The 20,942-nt window shown below is 48.0% G+C and overlaps 1 protein-coding gene across 4 annotated transcripts in view; it reads left to right on the top strand.

The window, feature by feature from the left end:
* Positions 1–20,942, top strand: part of LAMB3 (laminin subunit beta 3) — a 44,474-nt gene that overhangs the window by 12,371 nt on the left and 11,161 nt on the right. For all 4 annotated transcript variants that reach the window (XM_059938935.1, XM_059938942.1, XM_059938958.1 and 1 more), the window contains 11 exons: positions 5,336–5,450; positions 5,975–6,048; positions 12,419–12,610; positions 13,651–13,714; positions 14,064–14,257; positions 16,147–16,267; positions 17,041–17,229; positions 18,182–18,337; positions 18,703–18,899; positions 19,207–19,318; positions 20,061–20,439. In XM_059938935.1, coding sequence (XP_059794918.1) covers positions 5,336–5,450; positions 5,975–6,048; positions 12,419–12,610; positions 13,651–13,714; positions 14,064–14,257; positions 16,147–16,267; positions 17,041–17,229; positions 18,182–18,337; positions 18,703–18,899; positions 19,207–19,318; positions 20,061–20,439 — 1,793 coding nt within the window. The remainder of the gene's footprint in view (positions 1–5,335; positions 5,451–5,974; positions 6,049–12,418; positions 12,611–13,650; positions 13,715–14,063; positions 14,258–16,146; positions 16,268–17,040; positions 17,230–18,181; positions 18,338–18,702; positions 18,900–19,206; positions 19,319–20,060; positions 20,440–20,942) is intronic.

Below are 20,942 nucleotides of genomic sequence, written 5' to 3' on the forward strand. Positions count from 1 at the left end.
GGAAGCATAAAATGAGATAAGGTATGTATAGTGCTCAGGACAGAGCCTGGTGCAGTGTAATTTTGGGGTGTGTGGTATTCATCATCTCTGTCATCAGCTTTAGAATTGAGCTATCTAAATTTAGTTTAGATGGAGATAAGGGCTCTGCTGAGTTAAGGCTTTGGTCAAGATGTTACTTCATGACAGTGACTCCTAGCACTGGGCACCTCCTCCCACCTGGCACCACAACAGGTCTCGATTTTTAAAATTTGCTGGCAGTATCCATTGACATAGAAATGGGAAGGCTTGTGGATCATAGTGCGGTCTAATGGAGGCCTTGCTGACCAAGGTCTGAGGGTCCCCTCTTCCCCTGCCCACTTTGCTGGGAAGAGTGTTTCTCTAGTACAGTGTTTGGCCAATGTCTTATTTTTCTCTTGCTTCTTTTGCATTGTTGTTTGGAGTGTCTTTAACCTCTGAGCAGATAAGCTGGAGTGGGGGAGAATTGTAATAGCATGTTAAAACAAGAAGGAACTTTATTATCTCATCCCACCCCTGCATTTTACCAATGAGGAAGGTGAAGTGGAGGGAATGTCTTTCTTGTAGGCAGCTGCATTTTTTTTTTTTTTTTTTTTTTTTGGTGCTGGCTTTCTTTTGGCCCTGGCTGGCAGCCATGACCCTGACTACAGCTCCTTAGATAGACACAGGCAGTCTCTGACTTTCTTGTGGGAGGGAGTTGGACCACGTATAACCAGAGCCTGTTTTCCTATTTTCCCCCAGAATTAGCTCCATGTTCTGCAAAGGAACAGAGCTTTGATTTGCATTGCTTTCCTTTTTCCATCCTCTCCACTGTGATTCAGGCTCCCACTGGCTCTTGCTCTCTCCTTTGCCTCCCCCATTGCTCTCTGGGAGGGTTTGTCTTCCGGCCAGACTGCCGAGCTTCTAGAAAGCTCCAGGATAAGGGAAAAGGCCCAGTCTTTCCAGACTGAGGGGAGCAGGAGCCAAACTGGCTGGAAGCCTGACAGGCTGAATGGATAATAATGCTGTGTCTCTGAAGTAGCACAGCCAGGGGGATGCTGGCCAAATGACCCCAGAGAGAGAGGCAGCTGCAGCTGGGAGAGACAGAGGAATGTAACACATATGAAAGGAGGAGCCTCATGTTGAGAAACACACACACACACACACACACACACACACACACACACACACTCTTATACACATACTACCTATAGACATACAAGAATAAAATAGGAAGGGAAACTGAGGCCCAGAGAAGAGAGGAAAGAAATTGGCAACTTGCCTTCATGTGGGCTTCTGCCATAAGCCGCACTATTTCAGGCCTCCATCCCTCTAGTTGATTGACAAGCAGAGCTACTTAAAATACCTGTCCCAAGCCTTATGGCTTAGCCTGTCTCTGAGGATTGAGATAATCCCTCCTTTAGCTATGTTACTGTGATAAGCGGCACGTAGATGTTAAGCTCATGAGGCCATCTGATCCCTCCATCATTGTCTGTGCACGTGGAAGGCAGGTGGAGAAGACGTGGGGTACCCCAGACTGACTGTGAAGACAGGGTGGAGGCAGGGTAACAAGCCCATGCTGAGTACCCTGTGCCTTTTTAGTTTGTTTTGCTTTACAATAATGCCTGAATATAAAAGTTAATATATATCCAAGGCATCAAAGTTTAAAATTTTTTATTAAAAAAGAACAAAGAAAAAAAGTTACCCGTAATGCCATTTCCCAGAGATATTAGGTTAAACTGTATGCAGTTGCCATTTTTGTTGGTCAAGATGGCTGAATATCAACCATTTCATTTGGTTCAACCTAATATATTGGTGTATTTCCTTCCACATATTTTCTATTCCTTCAAGAATATATATTTGTGATCATGACATGTATACAAGCTTATGCCCAACTTTTTTTCAGAGAACATGATAATTTTTTTCATAAAACATTATAATGTAAGCATTTCCCCCATGCAATGAAAATCTTTCTTTCAACAGTCTTTTTAATGGTACATAATATTGCATCATTTGGGAATATCAACGGCATTTCCCCAGTCCCAGGTTGAGTTGTTCCAGCTCCTATGTCCCATGGCCCAGGGGGAAAAAGAGAGCCTTGTTTCTGGCATTCTCCTGGCCAGGGAACAGGCTGGGATCAGTTCCCAACAGAGCAAGGGGGTCTCTGGTGACAGGTCGCCAGAAGGCAGCTGGCCCTTGTCAATCTGCAGGACATGTGCTGAGTGCAGATGGAGGTTGGGGAGTGGAAAAGTTTGCCTCTGAGAGGCTGGCCAGAATGGGGAGAAGGGCATGCTTGCTGCCAGGGACCAAAATAGGATTCTGGAGGAGACTCAGATTCCAGCAAGAGGCGTCTTTTGCCCAGACAGGATTATTTTAAGTGCTCAGGTATTTATTTTAGCCACTGACACATCTGCAGTCTCCGAGTTAACTGAACTAGGTTAGCCTGACAAGCCAGCTTGCTTCCCAAAGTGCTTTCTCTGTCTGAGGCTAGGCCATGGTCAGCCTCAGGGTCAGACCAAGCCCTTTGGGTGAGACAAAGATTGTCACCCTTTACCATGTTTCCCACAATGTCTGTGCACCCAGGTGGTTTCCTAGTGGAAATGAGAGGATGACAGAGAAGGAGGGAGGGAGAGAGAAAGAGAAGAGTAAGGAAGGGGTGGGGATGGGAAGGGAGGAGGAGAAGAAGAGAAAGAGGTAAGGAGGGATCCTGTCTGGTGCTGGTGCTGGCACTGGCTATCAATCAACAGGAAAGTCACACAGCCTCTTGGAGCCTCAGCTTTCTCACATGTGAAATGGGAATAATATTACCACGTAGGGTGGTTGTGAGGCTTAAATAGGTTATTGCACAGAAACTTCTGATACAGTACCTGGCACATGGTAAGTGCTCAATCACTTAATACTGATGTTTGTCACCTCCTCACTCCCTCATCCCTCCTTTTAAACTCCCAGGAAGGGAGAGTCTAGTAATAATGTAAATGAAAATGCTAGCATTTACTGAGCATTTACTATTCATTCAAAAAGTATTTATAGAGGGCCTACTAAGTGCTGGGCACTTTGCTAAGCACTGGGATACAGCATAAAGGAAAGTAAGTTCTGCCCTCATGGAGTCTACATTCTCACAGGGGGAGGCAGACAGTAAACAAACACTGTGAGCAAATAAATTGACAGTAAATGAACAATATGTCAAGTGGAGATAGTACTATGAAGAAAAATGTAGCAAGGCAAGGGATGGACAGTGGGTGCTGTTTTATATAAAGCATATGTGCCAGCCATTATAAGAGCATTGAACATCCCCCCAATATTGTTTTTTTATATTTCATAATCATTTTTAATTCTTTTTCGTATTCTTTTCCATTATAGTTTATTATATTTTATTTTTACAAGAGATTGACTCTAGTTCCCTGTGCTGTACAGCAGAACCTTGTTGTTTATCTATTTTATATAGAGTAGTTTGTATCTGCTAATCCCAAACTCCTAATTTATCCCTTCCCCTCCTTCCTCTCCGGTAACCATAAGTTTGTTTTCTATGTCTGAGTCTGTTTCTGTTTCGTAAGTAAGTTCATTTGTATCATACCAAAAATTATTGTTTAATAAAGCACTTTGGGACATGATGAGGACACCTCCAAGTACCAGGAAGGGTGACAATCCTCTTGTTTTTCAGATTGGAGGTGGGAGCTGCAAAGTGGGGTGGGAAGCAGAGGCTCACAGAGCCAGGACTCCTGACTCCCCTCTTGCCTCCTCCACTGTTCCAGGCTTTGTCAACGGTGCAGGGGGAAGAGCGGTGTTGGGTGAGGAGTTTCTATAACTCAAGGCACAGACTCAGCGTGTTAACTTAATCCCTCTGGGACTGAGCTGTCAACTTCACCAGTTCAGCAGACATCACTCGTTCTGAACATCGGCTTCCTTAGCTTAGTGGCTTCCCTGGACAGCGCAGAGGTTCAGGGGCTAGAAGGCCTCAGAGAAGGCTGCCTGAGCTTTCCCCTGGCTCTGGTGGGTGGAGGCTTAGGGGAAAGCAGAGGCAGGAGGTGTGGGGAGGTACACTGGTCCCTACCCAAAGGAACTCACAGGTCAGGGAGGTTCTCGTCCAAGCCTTGCTTTTACATGTGGGTCAATTAGGAGCCCTCTGAACAGTGTTCTTTCTCCTGGGCACAAGGTTTGGGACCATGGTTACTCAGAGAAAATAGGTTTCATGTGTGTTGCATGAGGGACCTGGGGTAAGGTCATGGTGTCTCTGTGAGGTGTGCACGTGTGCGCACGTGCACACACATTTGCGCACATATGTACAAACTGAAAGAACAAGGGCCATGTTCTCTGGTTGTGTTCTTTTTCTTGGTCATCTCTGCCCTGCTCTGGAGCCCATGGGGTTCAGTTCTGTCTCTTGTCTCCCTCCAGAGCATGGGCAGGCCAGGGAAGGTGAGATTTCGAGGAGACTTCCCCAGTGAGGCTGTTTCCTTCTTGGCTGCCCACTTTGACCCAGATCTTCATGGGGAAGAGCCTCTGCCTTCAGCCCCAGGACTGCAGACTTCCTCTGCCCTATGTCTTCTTGGCCTTGGGACACCTACCTACAGAGATCCATCTGTTTGGAGACCCTAGGCTTCTCTCCTGTGGGTAGGGGATGCCAAACCTGGGAAAGATCCTCAAGTCCCTGATGTCAGTGCTGGAAGGCCTTTGAGGTCATCTAACGTTACTAGAATGTTGGCTTCGTGATGGCTGGGTCTTTGTTTTGTTCACTATTATAACTCAACCCAGAGCAGGGTCCAGCATGTAGTATGTGCTCAATAAATATTTGTTGAATGATTGAATGACTCTACTTAAATCTCCACTCAATTTACAGAGGAGAGCTAGGACTGGAACCCCAAATTCCCTTGTTCATTTTTCCTGTCCCCTCTTCCTAACCCTTAGAAACTTGACTTTCCCCAGGCTGCCAGAATTAAGTGAGATGAGCTATAAAACTCTCTAGCCTACACATAGCAGATGTTAAATTAATGTGAGCTTCTCTTTCTTTCTTCTCTTTGCTCTTAGCACCCTTTTCAAATTTCTCTTTGGAGCAATGTCACATACGAAAATTAGTTTTTCTCTACCACCTCATACCACTTTCCCAATCACAACCTCTATTTACTATTTACTTAGCTATGTGTTAAGGGGGGGACCCAAAGGACTTAAATGAAAAGATGAACAGTAACCTTGTTTTGAGAGGTTGATCCTTCCAAGTGTATTAATGAAATCAATGGATCCCCAAGGGTAGCATTTCCATGGAGAGAATGTTCTGGGCTCTCAGGATACAAGGGGGGAATTCTCACTGGTCCCACCACTGAGTCTCTGGCATCTCCTTGTCCCACAGTGGCAGATGAAATGCTGCAAGTGTGACTCAAGGTTGCCTCACAATTACAACAGTCACCGAGTGGAGAATGTGGTCTCGTCCTCGGGCCCCATGCGCTGGTGGCAGTCACAGAATGGTAAGGACCTGCCACAGCCTCCAGGGGCCCAAACATATGGAGGCTCCCACAGGATGGGGAGGGTGCCCGGGAGCCCTTTGGGGTTCCCAGGGCTTTCTTATGGTAGTGGGATGTGGGTGGTTGACAAGCAGAACCTTCTCTCTTTGTATTTGAGGTCTTTCAGATGCTGTAGGTAGAAGAATTTATTGGAGGTTAATGAAAGGGTCAGAAGAGAGAGAAGTGCCTTAATTTCATTCTACTTAGTCACAGTGGGCTTGCTGAAGGAACTGAGCTTTGGGAACAGATTTGTGTTGAACAGAGGAGTTGAAACTCTTTAAGGTTTTAGGGGCATCAAGTGATGGTGGGAAGGAAATTTGGCCAAGAAGAGACAGAATCTTGAATAGGTGATAGTAAGTAGAAACATACTGGTACCACTCCTCTCTGAGAGGGAAATTGGAAAATCAAGGTTAGAGAGTTTCTGATTTCCTAGAGCCTGGAAAGGTAGAAATACTCTGCTCTAAAGTTTCTACGTTTTGTCTTTCCAGATGTGAGCCCTGTCTCTCTGCAGCTGGACCTAGACAGGAAATTCCAGCTTCAAGACCTCATGATGGATTTTAAGGTGTGCTTCCTTGGCATGGCAGTGGTTAGGAGAGGGGGACTCTGGGCTATGTGGGCGTGGACTCATGGGGAGCACAGGGTCCTTGTCTCCTCAGGCTGGAGGTGATGGTACCACATGCTGGGTGGGCCGCCCTTCCCCAGGCTGGGACGACACTTACCCTGAGCCTGTAGCATGGTGACAGCAGAGGTACCACTTACGGGAGAACAGTGGTGCCTCCAAGTTCCCTGTCTTGGCTGTGTAGTGTTTATATATCCTCTCCCTCTTTGCATCCCCCACCCTTAGTCCATCTAATTTATTCAGCTCTGCCAAGACCAATTGTACAAAGCCTGGCCACTTATTATACAGTTGTGTTTTCTTGGTATACTCTGTTTTAATAACTTTGCTGATGAAATTGAATTTAACAAACAGCCAAGAACTGGCCCATCCACATGTAAGATGTGTTTTTGGAGCAATCTGCTCATTCAGTGCTATTACTTCTCAGACTCTGCTTTTAGACTAGCCTTTGGAGATATGCCTTTTGGAGGGAACATTTTCCTTCATTACTGACAGGTCTTTTTTTTTTTCCTTTTCCTTTTCCTAATATCCTATGTGACTGAGGAAGTTGCTCTAAGAACCTTGCCTCAAGAATAGGTCAAAAGTATTTTGAGACATTCTAGTGCCACTTGAACAAATGCCCAGTCTCTAACAGTGACAACTTCTAAGGGCAACATTCATTTGGATGGATACTGGTAGTCTTATTGTTTGTCATCACTCACCCATTCATTTATTTGTCCATTCTTGCTACACACATATTGAACATTGATTATATGCTGTTAAAAAAGATGACTAGAACTAGATCACGATCCTCAAGTTGCTTTGGTATATGTAGGGAAGTCAAAGAACCAGTAGCAAGACAGTGGGTTGTGTGCTCTGATGTTGGTAATAAGAGGTGCTGGGGAGCCCAGGAAGGGGACATCCAGCTTGATCTGTCTTTGGGGGAGTGGATCAGAGAATACACCTGGGGAAGATGAAACTGCCTAGGCCAGTAATATCCAGGTGAAGGTTAAGTTCATTCCAGGCAAAGAGAACAGCAAAGTGCAAAGGCCAGGAGGCAAGAGGCAAGAAGGTATATAATTGGGGGAGGGGGCAAATGAATGCACGTAGGGTCTGGTGGGGCAAATGTGTATACGGTAGTGAGAGGTAGGGATGTGGAAGGTTACAAACTGACGAGAGATGAGTTTACAGATGTAAATGGGGAGGGAGGAAAGTAGGTGAAAGATTCATCTATTCATTCAACAGATGTACTAACTGCCTACTATGTGCTAGATGCTGGGGGTACACTGTGAACAAGATAGACAAGGTGGGGGAATTCCCTGGTGGTCCAGTAGTTAGGACTCTGTGCTTCCGCTGCACCACTGAAGAGGGCACATGTTCAATCCCTGGTTGGGGAACTAAGATCCCGCAAGCTGTGCAGTACGGCCAAGAAAAAAAAAAAACAAAAACAGATAGACAAGGGGGCCTATGGTTTACTGTAGTGCTTCTCAAGCAGGGGATATTTGGCAGTTTATAGACAAATTTTTGGTTGTCACAACTGTCAGTATGCTATTGACATCTAGTGAGAAGAGGCCAGGGTTGCCGCTAAGCATCCTAAAATGACCAGGACTGACCCCATGGCAAGGAATTATTCACCTCCAAATATTAACAGTGTCAAGTTTGGGAAACCCTGGTCTGGTAGGAGGAAAATAAAAAGCAGGAAACCAACAAATAAATAATTGGAAATTGTGTGACATTTACGAAGGAAACAAATGAGATCCTGGAATAGGAAATGATGGAGTGGGGTGGGCAGAGTGTGGGCAGAAGAATGCACATTAGATAGGTATAAAAAGATCTCTGTGAGGAAGTGACATTTAAGCTGAGAACAAAAGATGTGAAGGAACCCACGAGGGGGAGGAGCATTCCAAGCAGAAGAAACAACGTGAACAAAGGCTCTGAAGAGGGAATGTGACTGAGGGCTTGAGGAGATGGAGGTGCACAGTGGCATGAGACGGGGTGAGGGAGCAGGGCCCAAGAGCATGGCCTCTTCAGCCATGGTCAGCAGTTCAGATTTATTCAAGAATAGTGGGCAGAAATTTTGTATCCTGCAACCTTACCAAATTCATTGATTAGCTCTAGTAGTTTTCTGGTGGCACCTTTAAGATTACCTACGTATAGTATCATGTCATCTGCAAACAATGACAGTTTTACTTCTTCTTTTCCAATTTGCATTCTTTTTATTTCTTTTTCTTCTCTGATTTTGGTGGCTAGGACTTCCAAAACTATGTTGAATAAGAGTTGTGAGAGTGGACATCCTTGTCTTGTTCCTGATCTTAGAGGAAATGCTTTCAGCTTGTCACCATTGAGTATTATGCTTGCAGTGGGTTTGTCATATATGGCCCTTATTATGTTGAGGTAGGTTCCCTCTATGACCATTATCTGGAGAGTTTTTATCATAAGTAGATGTTGAATTTTGTCAAAAGCTTTTTCTGCATCTGTTGAGGAAATACTCCCATTTACCACTGCAACAAAAGGAATAAAATACCTAGGAATAAACCTGCCTAAGGAGATGAAAGACTTGTACTCAGAAATCTATAAAACACTGATGAAAGAAATCAAAGATGACACAGACAGATGGAGAGAGGTACCATGTTCTTGGATTGGAAGAATCAATATTGTGAAAATGACTGTACTACCCAAAGCAATCTACAGATTCAATGCAATCCCTATCATCAAACTACCAATGGCATTTTTCACAGAATTAGAACAAAAAATCTTACAGTTTGTATGGAAACACAAAAGACCCCTAATAGCCAAAGCAATCTTGAGAAAGAAAAACGGAGTTGGAGGAATCAGGCTCCCCGACTTCCAACTATACCACAAAGCAACAGTAATCAAGACAGTATGGTACTGGCACAAAAACAGAAATATAGATCAATGGTACAGGATGGAATGCCCAGAGATAAACGCACATACATATAGTCACCTAATTTATGACAAAGGAGGCAAGAACATACAAAAGAGAAAAGATAGTCTCTTCAATAAGTGGTGCTGGGAAAACTGGACAGCTACATGTAAAAGAATGAAATTAGAACACTACCTAACACCATACACAAAAATAAACTCCAAATGGATTAAAGACCTAAATGTAAGACCAGACACTATAAAACTCTTAGAGGAAAACATAGGAAAAACACTCTGACATAAACTACAGCAAGATCTTTTTTGACCCACCTCCTAGAGTAATGGAAATAAAAACAAAAATAAATAAATAGGACTTAATTAAACTTAAAAGCTTTTGCACAACAAAGGAGACCATAAACAGGACAAAAAGACAACCCTCAGAATGGGAGAAAATATTTGCAAATGAAACAACAGACAAAGGATTAATCTCCAAAATATATAAACAGCTCATGGAGCTCAATATCAAGAAAAATATAATCCAATTAAAAAATGGGGGGAAGACCTAAAAAGACATTTCTCCAAAGAAGATATAAAGATTGCCAACAAACACATGAAAGGATGCTCAACATCATTAATCATTAGAGAAATGCAAATCAAAACTACAATGAGGTATCACCTCATGCTGATCAGAAAGGCCATTATCAAAAAATCTAGAAACAATAAATGCTGCAAAGGGTGTGGTGAAAAGGGAACCCTCTTGCACTGTTGGTGAGAATGTAAACTGATACAGCCACTATGGAAAACAGTATGGGGGTTCCTTAGAAAACTAAAAATAGAACTACCACACGACCCAGCAATCCCACTACTGGGCATATACCCTGAGAAAACCATAATTCAAAAAGAGACACATACCACAATGTTCATTGCAGCACTATTTACAATAGTCACGACATGGAAGCAACCTAAGTGTCCATCGACAGATGAATGGATAAAGAAGATGTGGCACATATATACAATGGAATATTACTCAGCCATAAAAAGAAATGAAACTGAGTTATTTGTAGTGAGGTGGATGGACCTAGAGACTGTCATACAGAGTGAAGTAAGTCAGAAAGAGAAAAAATAAATACCATATGCTAACGCATATATATGGAATCTAAAAAAAAAAAAAAAAACAATGGTACTGATGAACCTAGTTGCAGGGCAGGAATAAAGATGTAGACATAGAGAATGGACTTGAGGACACGGGGTGGGAGGGGGAAGCTGGGGCGAAGTGAGAGTAGCATCGACATATATACGCTACCGAATGTAAAACATTTAGCTAGTGGGAAGCAGCAGCATAGCACAGGGAGATCACCTCGGTGCTTTGCGATGACCTAGAGGGGTAGGTTAGGGAGGATGGGAGGGAGGTTCAAGAGGGAGGGGATATGGGGAAATATATATATATATATATATATATATATATATATATATGGCTGATTCACTTTGGTGTACAACAGAAACTAACACAGTATTGTGAAGCAATTATACTCCAGTAAAGATCTATTTAAAAAAAAAATAGTGGGCAGAGGACTTGAATAGGTAATTCTCCAAAGAAGACATACAAAGGGCCAACAGGTACATGAACAGATGCTCAACATCATTAACCATCAGGGAAATGCAAATCAAAACCACAATGAGATGTCATTTCACACCTGTCAGAATAGCCATCATCAAAAAGATAAGGAATTCCCTGGTAGCCTAGTGGTTAGGATTTTGGGCTTTCACTGCTGTGGCCTGGTTTCAATCCCTGGTTGGGGAACATCTTGCAAGTCCCGTGGTGCAGCCAAAAGAAAAAAGATAAGACATAAGTGTTGGTGAGGGTGTGGAGAAAAGAGAACACTTGTGCACCATTAGAAGGAATGTAAATTGGTGCAGCCACTATGGAAAACAGTATGAAGTTTCCTCAGAAAGTTAAAAAAATAAATCTACCGTATGATCCAGCAATCCTACTTCTGGGTATATATTGGAAGGAAATGAAGTCACTTTTTCAAAGAGATATTTTTAACTCCCGTGTTCATTGCAATGTTATTCACAATAGCCAAGATATGAAAACAACCTAAGTGTCAATCAGTGGATGAATGGATAAAGAAGATGTCACACACACACACACACACACACACACACACACACACAGAGGAATATTCAGCCATGAAAAAAGAAGGAGATCCTGCCTTTTGGGTCAACATGAATGGACTTTGAGGGCATTCTGCTAAGTGAAATGAGACAGACAGAAAGACAAATACTGCATGTCTTCACTTATATACACAATCTTAAAAAGCTGAACTCATCAACATAGATCTAGAAAAGGTTGGTGGTTGCCAGGGGCTGGAGGGTGGGGGTAATGGGTGGATGTTGATCAAAGGATATAAACTTCCAGGTTTATAAGACGAATAAGTTCTACAGATCTAATGTACGGCGTGGTGACTATAATTAATAATACTGTACTAGACACCTGAAAGCTGTTAAATGACACACAAAAAGGTCATTATGTAAGCGGATAGAAGTATTAGCTAACCTTATTGCAGTAATCATTTTGTAATATATATGTGTATCAAGTCATCACATTTGATACCCCTTAAACTTACATATGTGATATGTTCATAATATCTCAATAAATCTGGGAAAAAAAAATAGTGGAAAGCCACTGGAAGGTTTTTAGCAGAGGGGAGTCATGGCTCACTTTACATTTTAGAAAGAAAGTTCTCTCTGTGTAGAGGTTGGTTTATGAACCCAAGGAAGTGTTCCAAGCTGGGACCTGTCAGCATAAAGACAACATTTAAAGCCATGAGAAATGGATGAAATCACTGAGAGAAGAAGTAGGGACATGACAGTATGTCATGCTAAGGGGCTTGCATTTTATCTTTAGGCCAACGCAGACCCATGGAAGGGTCTCATGCAGGGAGGGACGTGATCAGATAACCCTGTAGGTGAAGTGGGGAGCGTGGCTTGGAGAGCCTGGACAAAGGCTGGGCTTGAGTTCCAGGCTGTTGCAGGAACCCAGACTCAGTGCAACTGGGACCTGCACTATGGCCACGGCCATGCGAGGAAAAAGAGGAGGGACAGAATTGGGAGCTAGTGGTGTTAAAAAATGGTTGGCTGTGGGAAGTGCAGTGGGTGAATTTTCTGGCCTGGCCACCTGGGTGGTGGGCTGAGCTAGGGATCATGCCTTCTGGAACGCAGATCTGCCTTCTATCACTTTCCACGGCTCCCCTGGGGAAAACCCGCTGGGGCCGGTGGTTTGTCAGGAGAATTGGACCCGAGTACCCCTGAGCCCACTTGTCCCATGCAGCCCCCTTTCTCCCTCCTCACTGTGGTTCTCAGGGGCCACCAGCACCTCTTTAAGAGCCTCTTTCTGTGGTCGCGTCCCCACTGCGGGGTCACTCAGGCCCCAACCCTGTGTGTGTCTCTGCAGGGGCCCATGCCTGCTGGCATGCTGATCGAGCGCTCCTCGGACTTCGGCAAGACCTGGCAGGTGTACCAATACCTAGCTGCCGACTGCACGTCTGCCTTCCCCCGGGTCCGCCAGGGCCAGCCTCAGAGCTGGCAGGATGCTCGGTGCCAGCCTCTGCCCCAGAGGCCTAACAGGCGCCTGGATGGGGCCAAGGTAGGCAGAGGGGACCCTGAAAATGTAGGCACGGGGAGAGGTCTCTCCCATCCCATTGCTCACATGGTCACCAGGCTTTGGAGAATCTAGGAGAACCACCCCCTTCCCCAGGCAGTGAGCCCTGCTGTCTTTCCTGAGCTCCCCAATAATGATCCCTCTGGGCACGTCTTTGCTGCACATCCTCTTTGCTGCCCAGGAAGGATATTTCAGAAACACACTGAGTGTATTGCATAACCCAACCCTGCTCTCTCCTTGAATCTTCCCACCTGGGGTCAAATCCTTTCATTTCTTTCATCACTGCCCCCTCACTCCCACCCACGGGGGCTGTATTTTGTCTCCTTTCTCTGGCTGAGGCTCAGGGGAGCCCTCAGAGCTGCTCGGAGCGCTGCCTTTCCTGTAGGCAGTGCATCTCTTTCCTTCCCTGCAACGACTCCTCCTTGGTTATTGCCGTATCTAGATCCACGTTAGCCACATGCCCCAGACCACACATCAGAACATGGGACTTTTCCCTGATTTGTGGAAGGTTGATGTGAAAACTCTTCCTGGGATATGCAGCTGAACTTACATCCAATGAGTGTTTTTTTTTTTTTTATCAAGTAAGAACAGCATAGTTGAAATTGGGGTTGTCTAGAGTGTGGTGGTCAGCACGTCCATGCATCCTTGGCTCTGGACCCTCTCACTCATCCTGGGTCTTTGGAAAATTAGTATCCCCTAAACCTTCATATGTCTATTATATATCTTACTGTAACTTCTGACCCAAGGAAATCAGGAAATTCTTGGGATAGCTATATTTTCAACTGGAGAGGAGAGGTTGTACACACACACACACACATACATACACACGCACACTCATCTAAGGCCCAGTGATCATCTCCCTCCCCCAGAGTGATTGGCAGACCTCACATCCATGGTCATCTCAGGCTCCAGGTAAGAAAGACCTTAGTATGAGAAGGTCAGGGCATTGAATGGAAAGGAGGACCTCTGGGCTTGGGCCACAGTTCACCTCTACCTCAGGTCTTCCATTTCCCCTCTCTCTGCAGGTCCAACTTAACCTTATGGATTTAGCCTCTGGGATCCCAGCAACTCAAAGTCAAAAAATTCAAGGTCAGTGTGGCTACTCCTCTAGCCTGTGGGACTGTGGATGGGGAGCAAAACATGGTTGCAACCCAGATCATGGACATTTCCTAGTCTTTCCTACCTCTGTCAACACGGTTGGATTGAACACTTGCCCTGCTCAGCCCATAGGGGTATTGTGGTGGCCCCAGAGACTCAGAAGGCCTAAGCCAGAGTGGAATGGGTCTTTTCTGTTGGGGGAAGTTTGAGGAAGACGGAATGGTGCAACCAGAATTCCTTTCCTTGTCATCCTGCCCTAGGAGTCTCTATTTGCCTCTAACTTCCCGTTCTTTATTTTCCCATCTCTACCCCCTCCCTCCTTGTTGTTTGTCCCCCTCAGAGCTGGGGGAGATCACAAACTTGAGAGTCAACTTCACCAGGCTGGCCCCTGTGCCCCAGAGGGGCTATCACCCTCCCAGCACCTACTATGCTGTTTCCCAGCTGCGTCTGCAGGGGAGCTGCTTCTGTCACGGCCATGCTGACCGCTGTGCCCCCAATTCCAGAGCCCCTGCCGGCCCCTCCACCGCTGTGCAGGTGACAGCCCAGGGAGGGGGAAAGGAGAGGGGAGGGGCAAGACCCGGGCAGACTGACGTCTCTGGGGCTCCTATAAAGGAGGGAGGGCACTAAATTTAAGACTCGAGTACTTAATATTTTAGCAATGGTGAAAATGAGTCTAAATTATTGTCATTTCAAAGGTCAGATTTTGCAGCACTTCTTTGGACCTGCTTTATGGTTTGAGATGATTTTTATTCAGTAACATAGAAGTATATGTAAGTATAAGCATACATATAAGTAGAAGTATAAGCATGGGTGTTGGTGGGGGAGCTTAAGGCATTGATTTTCAGCACTGGCTCCACATTGTAATTTCCTGGGGAGCTAAAAAACATTGCCCAGACCCACACCTTCATACACTCCGATTTTATTATTGTTATTTAAAGCCCCGGGTGATTCTAACATCCTGCCAGGGTGGTTCTGACATCCTGCCAGAGAGCCACTGGTTTGGGGACTGTAAAGTCCCATGTAGAGGTGAGATATGGGGCAGGGTGAGAGAACAGAGTCTAACACAGATGCTAAGTCCACCCCAGAGCAGTTGAGTCGGATGCGTCAGGCATGGAAGAGAGAAACTCCAGCTTAACAAGAAACCCAGGGGATTTCGCTGTGAAACCAAGCTTGAGAACCATCAGTAGAGGAGAGAGAGCCTAGGACCAAGAAGCAGAGGGAGTTGTCATTTCACTTCTCTGGGGTTTCGGTTCTTCTATTAACAGATGGGACCATGATATTTGCCCCAGTGATAGAGGCGCACGATGAAATTATGTAAAGTGACCCTTGAGGGAAATACAGGTGACATGAGCATTGGGCAGCTTTATCCTTTCCACTTCTGGGCCAGCGCTTGCCCCAGGCTACAGAGGAAGGCAGAGGGAGACCAGTGCCAGAGATGTGTCATCCATTAGGGTCCATAAACAAAAGACCAGAACACAGGCTGAGCAGGATTGCTGGCATATGAGGATGTAGAGGAGGGCAACGGCCTGCCCAGCCCCTGTGGTTCTCAAATCTGGCTGCACAATGGAATCACCACTTTCTAAAGTACCGATGCCTGGGCCTCGTCCCTGAGATTGGATTGAATTGGGCCTGGGCATTGGTATTTTTTTAAAAGCTCCCCAGATAATTCTGCAGTGCGTGCAGAGTTGAAATCCATGGAATTAGAGGGACAAGGCAAACCTGGTGAAGGACATGCCAGTCTAGCTGGCAGGATTTTGCTGGTGAATAGAGAGTGAGGGGACTTCTAGTCAGGAAGAAAAACATCAGTACAGGCCAAAAGGTGGGGAAAAGTAGGGCTTGTCCTGGGAGCCACTAGTTCAGCTCAGCCGTGCTGTTAGGAGTGAGTAGGGGATGAGGATGGAGCAAACACAATACAAGTCCTAGATGCCAGCCTGAGGGTGGTGAGCTTAATATGGAAGACAATTAGCACACAATTGCTATTCTATTTTTATACCTTAATGAGTCTAGTAACAATTCATCATTGCAGTCTCATTAGCCAAACAACTGCAGTCATAGATTGTTGGAATATAAATCTCCAGAGGGCCCACAAGCTTCTAGAACCACAGTTTACCAACAAGGCTGTCTAAGCACTTTACAGGTGGTGCTTTGGACTGAGCAGCATGGGGATGGCCAAATGCAAGGGCTGAGCTTTTAAGAACCTAACTGGAGGAGCAGTGCAGGTGTGTGTGCATGCACACACACACACACACACACACACACACACACACCACACAAGCCGGCATCTGGGACTGTCATAGGAGCTGAGTGAAGGCTGGAGGAGCTGGGGTCTGAGCTGGACCCTGGGGACAGAGAGGAGAGGGCAAGTCCACCTCTGGGACGCTCCTGTGATAATTATTCATGGTGTCCTATGGCCCCTCTCCTAGGTCCATGAGGTCTGCGTCTGCCAGCACAACACCGCCGGCTCCAACTGTGAACGCTGTGCACCCTTCTACAACAACAGGCCCTGGAAACCCGCAGATGACCAGGACCCCCATGAATGCCAAAGTATGAGCCTGGGATCACCCACCTCCCCTGCAGCAGCTGGGTGGGGTGCTGGCCCATCAGGGACACAAGGAGAATCTAGTCTTTATTATTTAAATCTAAACCTACTTGCATTCTGTAATTTAAGCTCTCCTTGCTCTTTGGGGAAGGAGAGGGTATTTGAGAAAGTATTTGAGTTGCATCTTCCCACAGCTCCTGGCCCTTCTCCTCAGCCAGGCCTGGAGGGACCACGATTTGGTACATGCTTCTGATGCCACGTGCCTTTCGTGCTAACCACAGGTCCTCCTACTTCTGGCCTATCCAGTGTAGGACATACGTGGTTTCCTGTTGTCATTCTTTCTACTTCAGATGTGCATCCAGAGTAGAAATCCATGGAATTAGATTCCTGGAGGCAGGGCCCTTCCCTGCATAAATGAGGGCAACAAAGATCCCAGCCCAGAGAAGGGCAGTGACCCAGCAGGAGACCCAGCAGGTGGCAGTGGGGGAGGGTTGGCATGGGACCATTCAAAGGGCTCTCTCTTTGGCTCAACATGGGTATTATTCTTGGGTTAGTCCCCACGCTGGGAGTCAAGAGGCCTGAGTTCTCTATTTTCCTTTCTTACTGGCTCTATAACCTGAAATAAATTACAAAAGCCTCCCTGGGCCTCAGTTTCCCTGTTTCCCAGACCTGAGCATCTTGCAGAGTTGCTGGGGATGCCAGTGAGTTAGTGTGGAACGTGCTTTGTACATGGCAACGATGCTGGTCAAATGTCAGCCCTAGTAACCTCCTTTTGCAGGGTGTGACTGCAACGGACACTCAGAGACATGTCACTTCGACCCAGCCGTGTTTGCCGCCAGCCAGGGGGCACATGGAGGTGTGTGTGACAACTGCCAGCACCACACTGAGGGCGAGAACTGTGAGCGGTGTCAGCTGCACTATTTCCGGAGCCGGCGGCCTGGTGCTCCCGTTCAGGAGACCTGCCTCCGTGAGTAGGGGCTCCAAGGAGCCAAGCCGTCATCTGTCTGTTAATCCCCATCTGTTCTGGGCTCAACAGAGCACAGGTCCCTAAGGACACACAGGAAGCGTGAAGACTTGGTTGTGTGTCAGGACTTGTGGGCAATTGTTTTCGACTTAGCTGTGCCCTTCTAAGCAAGTCAGTGTGGTTTGCTCTTTATTTTTGTGCTTCCTCCAACATTCAGGACCCCTCCGTGGCAGGGGTTATTCTTGTATCCTTGGGCCCTAGCACAACCACAGACAAATAATTGATGCTTCAGGAATGTTTATTAAATGAACATGTCAGTCACCCAGGAGTGACCCAGGAGGTAAGACTTTCTAGGTGAAGGAAGAGTCTTCATTTTGAAAGCCATGAAAGGGGCTTGGGTTTTGGGGTGGGAGAAAGTTGGTTCACTTCCTGTTGATATTATCTATTTATGGGAAGAGTGAGAAAGTCTTGAGTTTGACTTCTGTTTCCAGCACTCGCTTGCTGTGTGACCTTGCGTATGTTCTTTGAACACCACTGAGCCTCAGTTTCCTCATCTGTGCAATAGGGATAAGCATCCTCACCTCTCAGGGTTATCGTGGGGATTACATAAGGTGAGAGGCAAGAGTGCCCAGCTCCGTGCTGGCCACAGGGTAGCTGTTCAGTCAATAATGCCAACCAAAACTTTTATAGTACTTAACATGTGCCAAGCACTGTTCCACCTGCTTTACACTTACTCATTGATTCCTCGTAAGAAGCCTATGAGTGTTGTATAATTACCCCCATTTTATAGATGAGAAAGCTGAGGCACAGAGGGATTAAATAACTCAACTAAGGTGGTAAGGTTGTAAGCCAGGAAGTGGTGGAACAAGGATTTGAACCAGGAAGCCTGGCTTCTAGAATGTGCTCTCTGCTTTTCTTCTTTGTCCCTCCTGCCGTGGCTGCCTTTGTCTCTCAGCCTGCGAGTGTGATCCAGATGGGGCAGTGCCAGGAGCGCCCTGTGACCCAGTGACCGGGCAGTGTGTGTGCAAGGAGCAAGTGCAGGGGGAACGCTGTGACCTGTGCAAGCCGGGATTTACAGGACTCACCTACGCCAACCCGCAGGGCTGCCACCGTGAGTAGGGGGCCCAGCCTGCCGTGGCGTGGGGCAGGCGGCCTGGGGCCACCAGGTCTGTGACTGGTCCTGCTCACTGAGCTGCGTGCCGGCTGCTTTGCCACTGGCTTCCAGCAGGTGACAGCACAGGCCTGAGGTGGAGGCTGGGACAGAGCCCTCCCGAGGGAGGGCAGGCAGGTGGCCCAGCAGCCAGGTGCGGGCACTGGTGGGAAAGTGTGGTGGCCTTATGAGTCAGCCAGGTTATCTGGAGGGAACGGCCCCGCCTCGTTCTTTTCCCAGGCTGTGCCCCTCCCTGATGCACATCCTCTGGGGGTAAGATTTGGGTGGCCCGGCCCCCAGGCTCAGCAGCCCTCCCTCCCTTGCAGGCTGTGACTGCAGCGTCCTGGGTACCCGGCGGGACATGCCGTGTGATGAGGAGAGTGGACGCTGCCTGTGTCTGCCCCACGTGGTGGGCCCCAAATGTGACCAGTGCGCTCGCTACCACTGGAAGCTGGCCAGTGGCCGGGGCTGTGAGCCATGTGCCTGTGACCTGCACAACTCCCTCAGCCCCCAGTGCCACCAGGTAAATGGCGGGGTGGCCCATGGGCCCCTCAGCAAGGGAGGGCTCCCGCCCACCGGCCTCTGTCTCCCCTCCGCACTGCCCTTCTGGGTCTTTCTAAAGTCAGACTGGGCTGCTTCTGTCCGCCTTCCCCTGGGGAGGCTGCCAAATGTCCCCCCGTCCGTGGCTCTCAGCCTTTGGCAATGCCACATTCGCACACCTTCTGCAGGGCCGTCCCGGGCTTTGACCTCAGAGCTTGTGTCCTCGTGGGAGCCCTTGCTTTGGGGTGCACTGGGGAGTTCTGCTCCCTGACCGGTCTCTCCCCGCACAGTTCACAGGGCAGTGCCCCTGTCAGGAAGGGTTTGGTGGCCTGACCTGCAGCACTGCAGCCGTCCGCCAGTGTCCTGACAGAACCTACGGAGATGCAGCTATGGGATGCCGAGGTGTGCTCACTGAGTGGGGACGCGGAGGGCATGGGGGGGTTGTGTGCTCGGGTGGGCTCGTGGTGGGGACACGTGGGTCTGTGGTGTGGGAGGGCATCCCGTACTGGTGCACGGGGTTGGGGGGGGCCCTGGCAACCCATAGGAGCGCTCGCTCCCCACCGCTGCCCAGGGCTGACACCAGGCCGTCCCCGTGTCCCCATGTGCGCATGACAGGAGGGCTACTTTGCTTCCCACTTCCCTGAGAAACCATTTCCCAGAAGCCATCTGCAGGAAACGTCCTCCTCTCCCTCTTCATAGATGGAGAAAGTGAGTCCTGAGGGGGGTCAGTTTGACGAGTAGTGACAAGGGCATGCAGACCTGAGTCTGTTCTCAGCTCTGTGACCTCGGGACGAGTTGCTCCCCTCTTCAGGCCTCAGTTTCCTCATCTGGGGAAGGGGCACATTGCCTCAGAGGCTTCATCTGTGAAAATGGGAAAACAAGCGTGTTAACTCTGCCACAGAGTGTGTGGTGAGGGTCAGAAGCGTAGGCATGTGCCTGGTGAGTGAGAGGCTCAGAACAGTGCCTGGCACGTCGGAGGTGCTACGTAAGGGCTTGCTGTCGTTACCATGATTTCATTCTGGCCTTGACAGTCTTATTCTAAGTGTGAAATACCCTGAGGTCAGACCTCTTCTTTGGGCTTTCCCCACCAAACACCTGATCTTCCTGCCCCCCCTGCCTCTGACCATCATTTCTCCTGCCTTAGCCTGTGACTGTGACTTCCGGGGAACGGAGGGACCAGGCTGCGACAAGGCCTCGGGCCGCTGTCTCTGCCGCCCTGGCTCGACCGGGCCACGCTGCGACCAGTGCCAGCGAGGCTACTGTGACCGCTACCCGGTGTGTGTGGCCTGCCACCCCTGCTTCCAGACCTACGATGCCGGCCTCCGGGAGCGGGCCCTCCGCCTCAGCAGCCTCCGCAATGCCACCACCAGCCTGTGGCCCGGGCCGGGCCTGGAGGACCGCGGCCTGGCATCCCGGATGCTGGACACAAAGAACAAGCTGGAGCAGATCCAAGCCATCCTCGGCGGTGCCTCGGTCACGGAGCAGGAGGTGGCCCAGGTGGCCAATGCCATCGTCTCCATCAGGTCATTCCCCCTCCCTGCCGAGCCACGTGGCAGAAAAATAACTCCACGTGCGTCCACATGGGGGCGCACTGGTCCTTCCTTACATCGGTTACAGCCCTTTACCGTCTACCAAGGCTTCTCACAGGCCCCTCTCTTTTCACTGTCACAACAGCCCTGGGAGGTTGGCGGAGTTATTCCTTGCGTCTTGCAGATGGGGAAACAGGCGCAGATAGGTGGCGTGATGGAGTCACATGGCCACCGAGGGGCAGAGCGGGGGACCGGGAGCACAAGCACGAGCCCAAGTCCTGAGTTCTCTCAAGTGCCCGGTGCCGCCCGTGGGAGAGTCAGCTCTGCATTAGTCAACCTTGTGGAGGGCATCCGAGAGGCAGGGCTCTAAAAATAACTTGCGTTTGCCTTTGGAATGGGAGCAGTCCCACCCACAGTCCCCTCCTACCAGCAGAGGTGACTTCTCATTGAGGTTTCGTTCTGAAGTTTGTAGGAGTTTGTTTCCCTGAGCACTTGCT

This window comes from Balaenoptera ricei, chromosome 1 (assembly GCF_028023285.1).
Source record: "Balaenoptera ricei isolate mBalRic1 chromosome 1, mBalRic1.hap2, whole genome shotgun sequence".
NCBI lineage: Eukaryota > Metazoa > Chordata > Mammalia > Artiodactyla > Balaenopteridae > Balaenoptera > Balaenoptera ricei.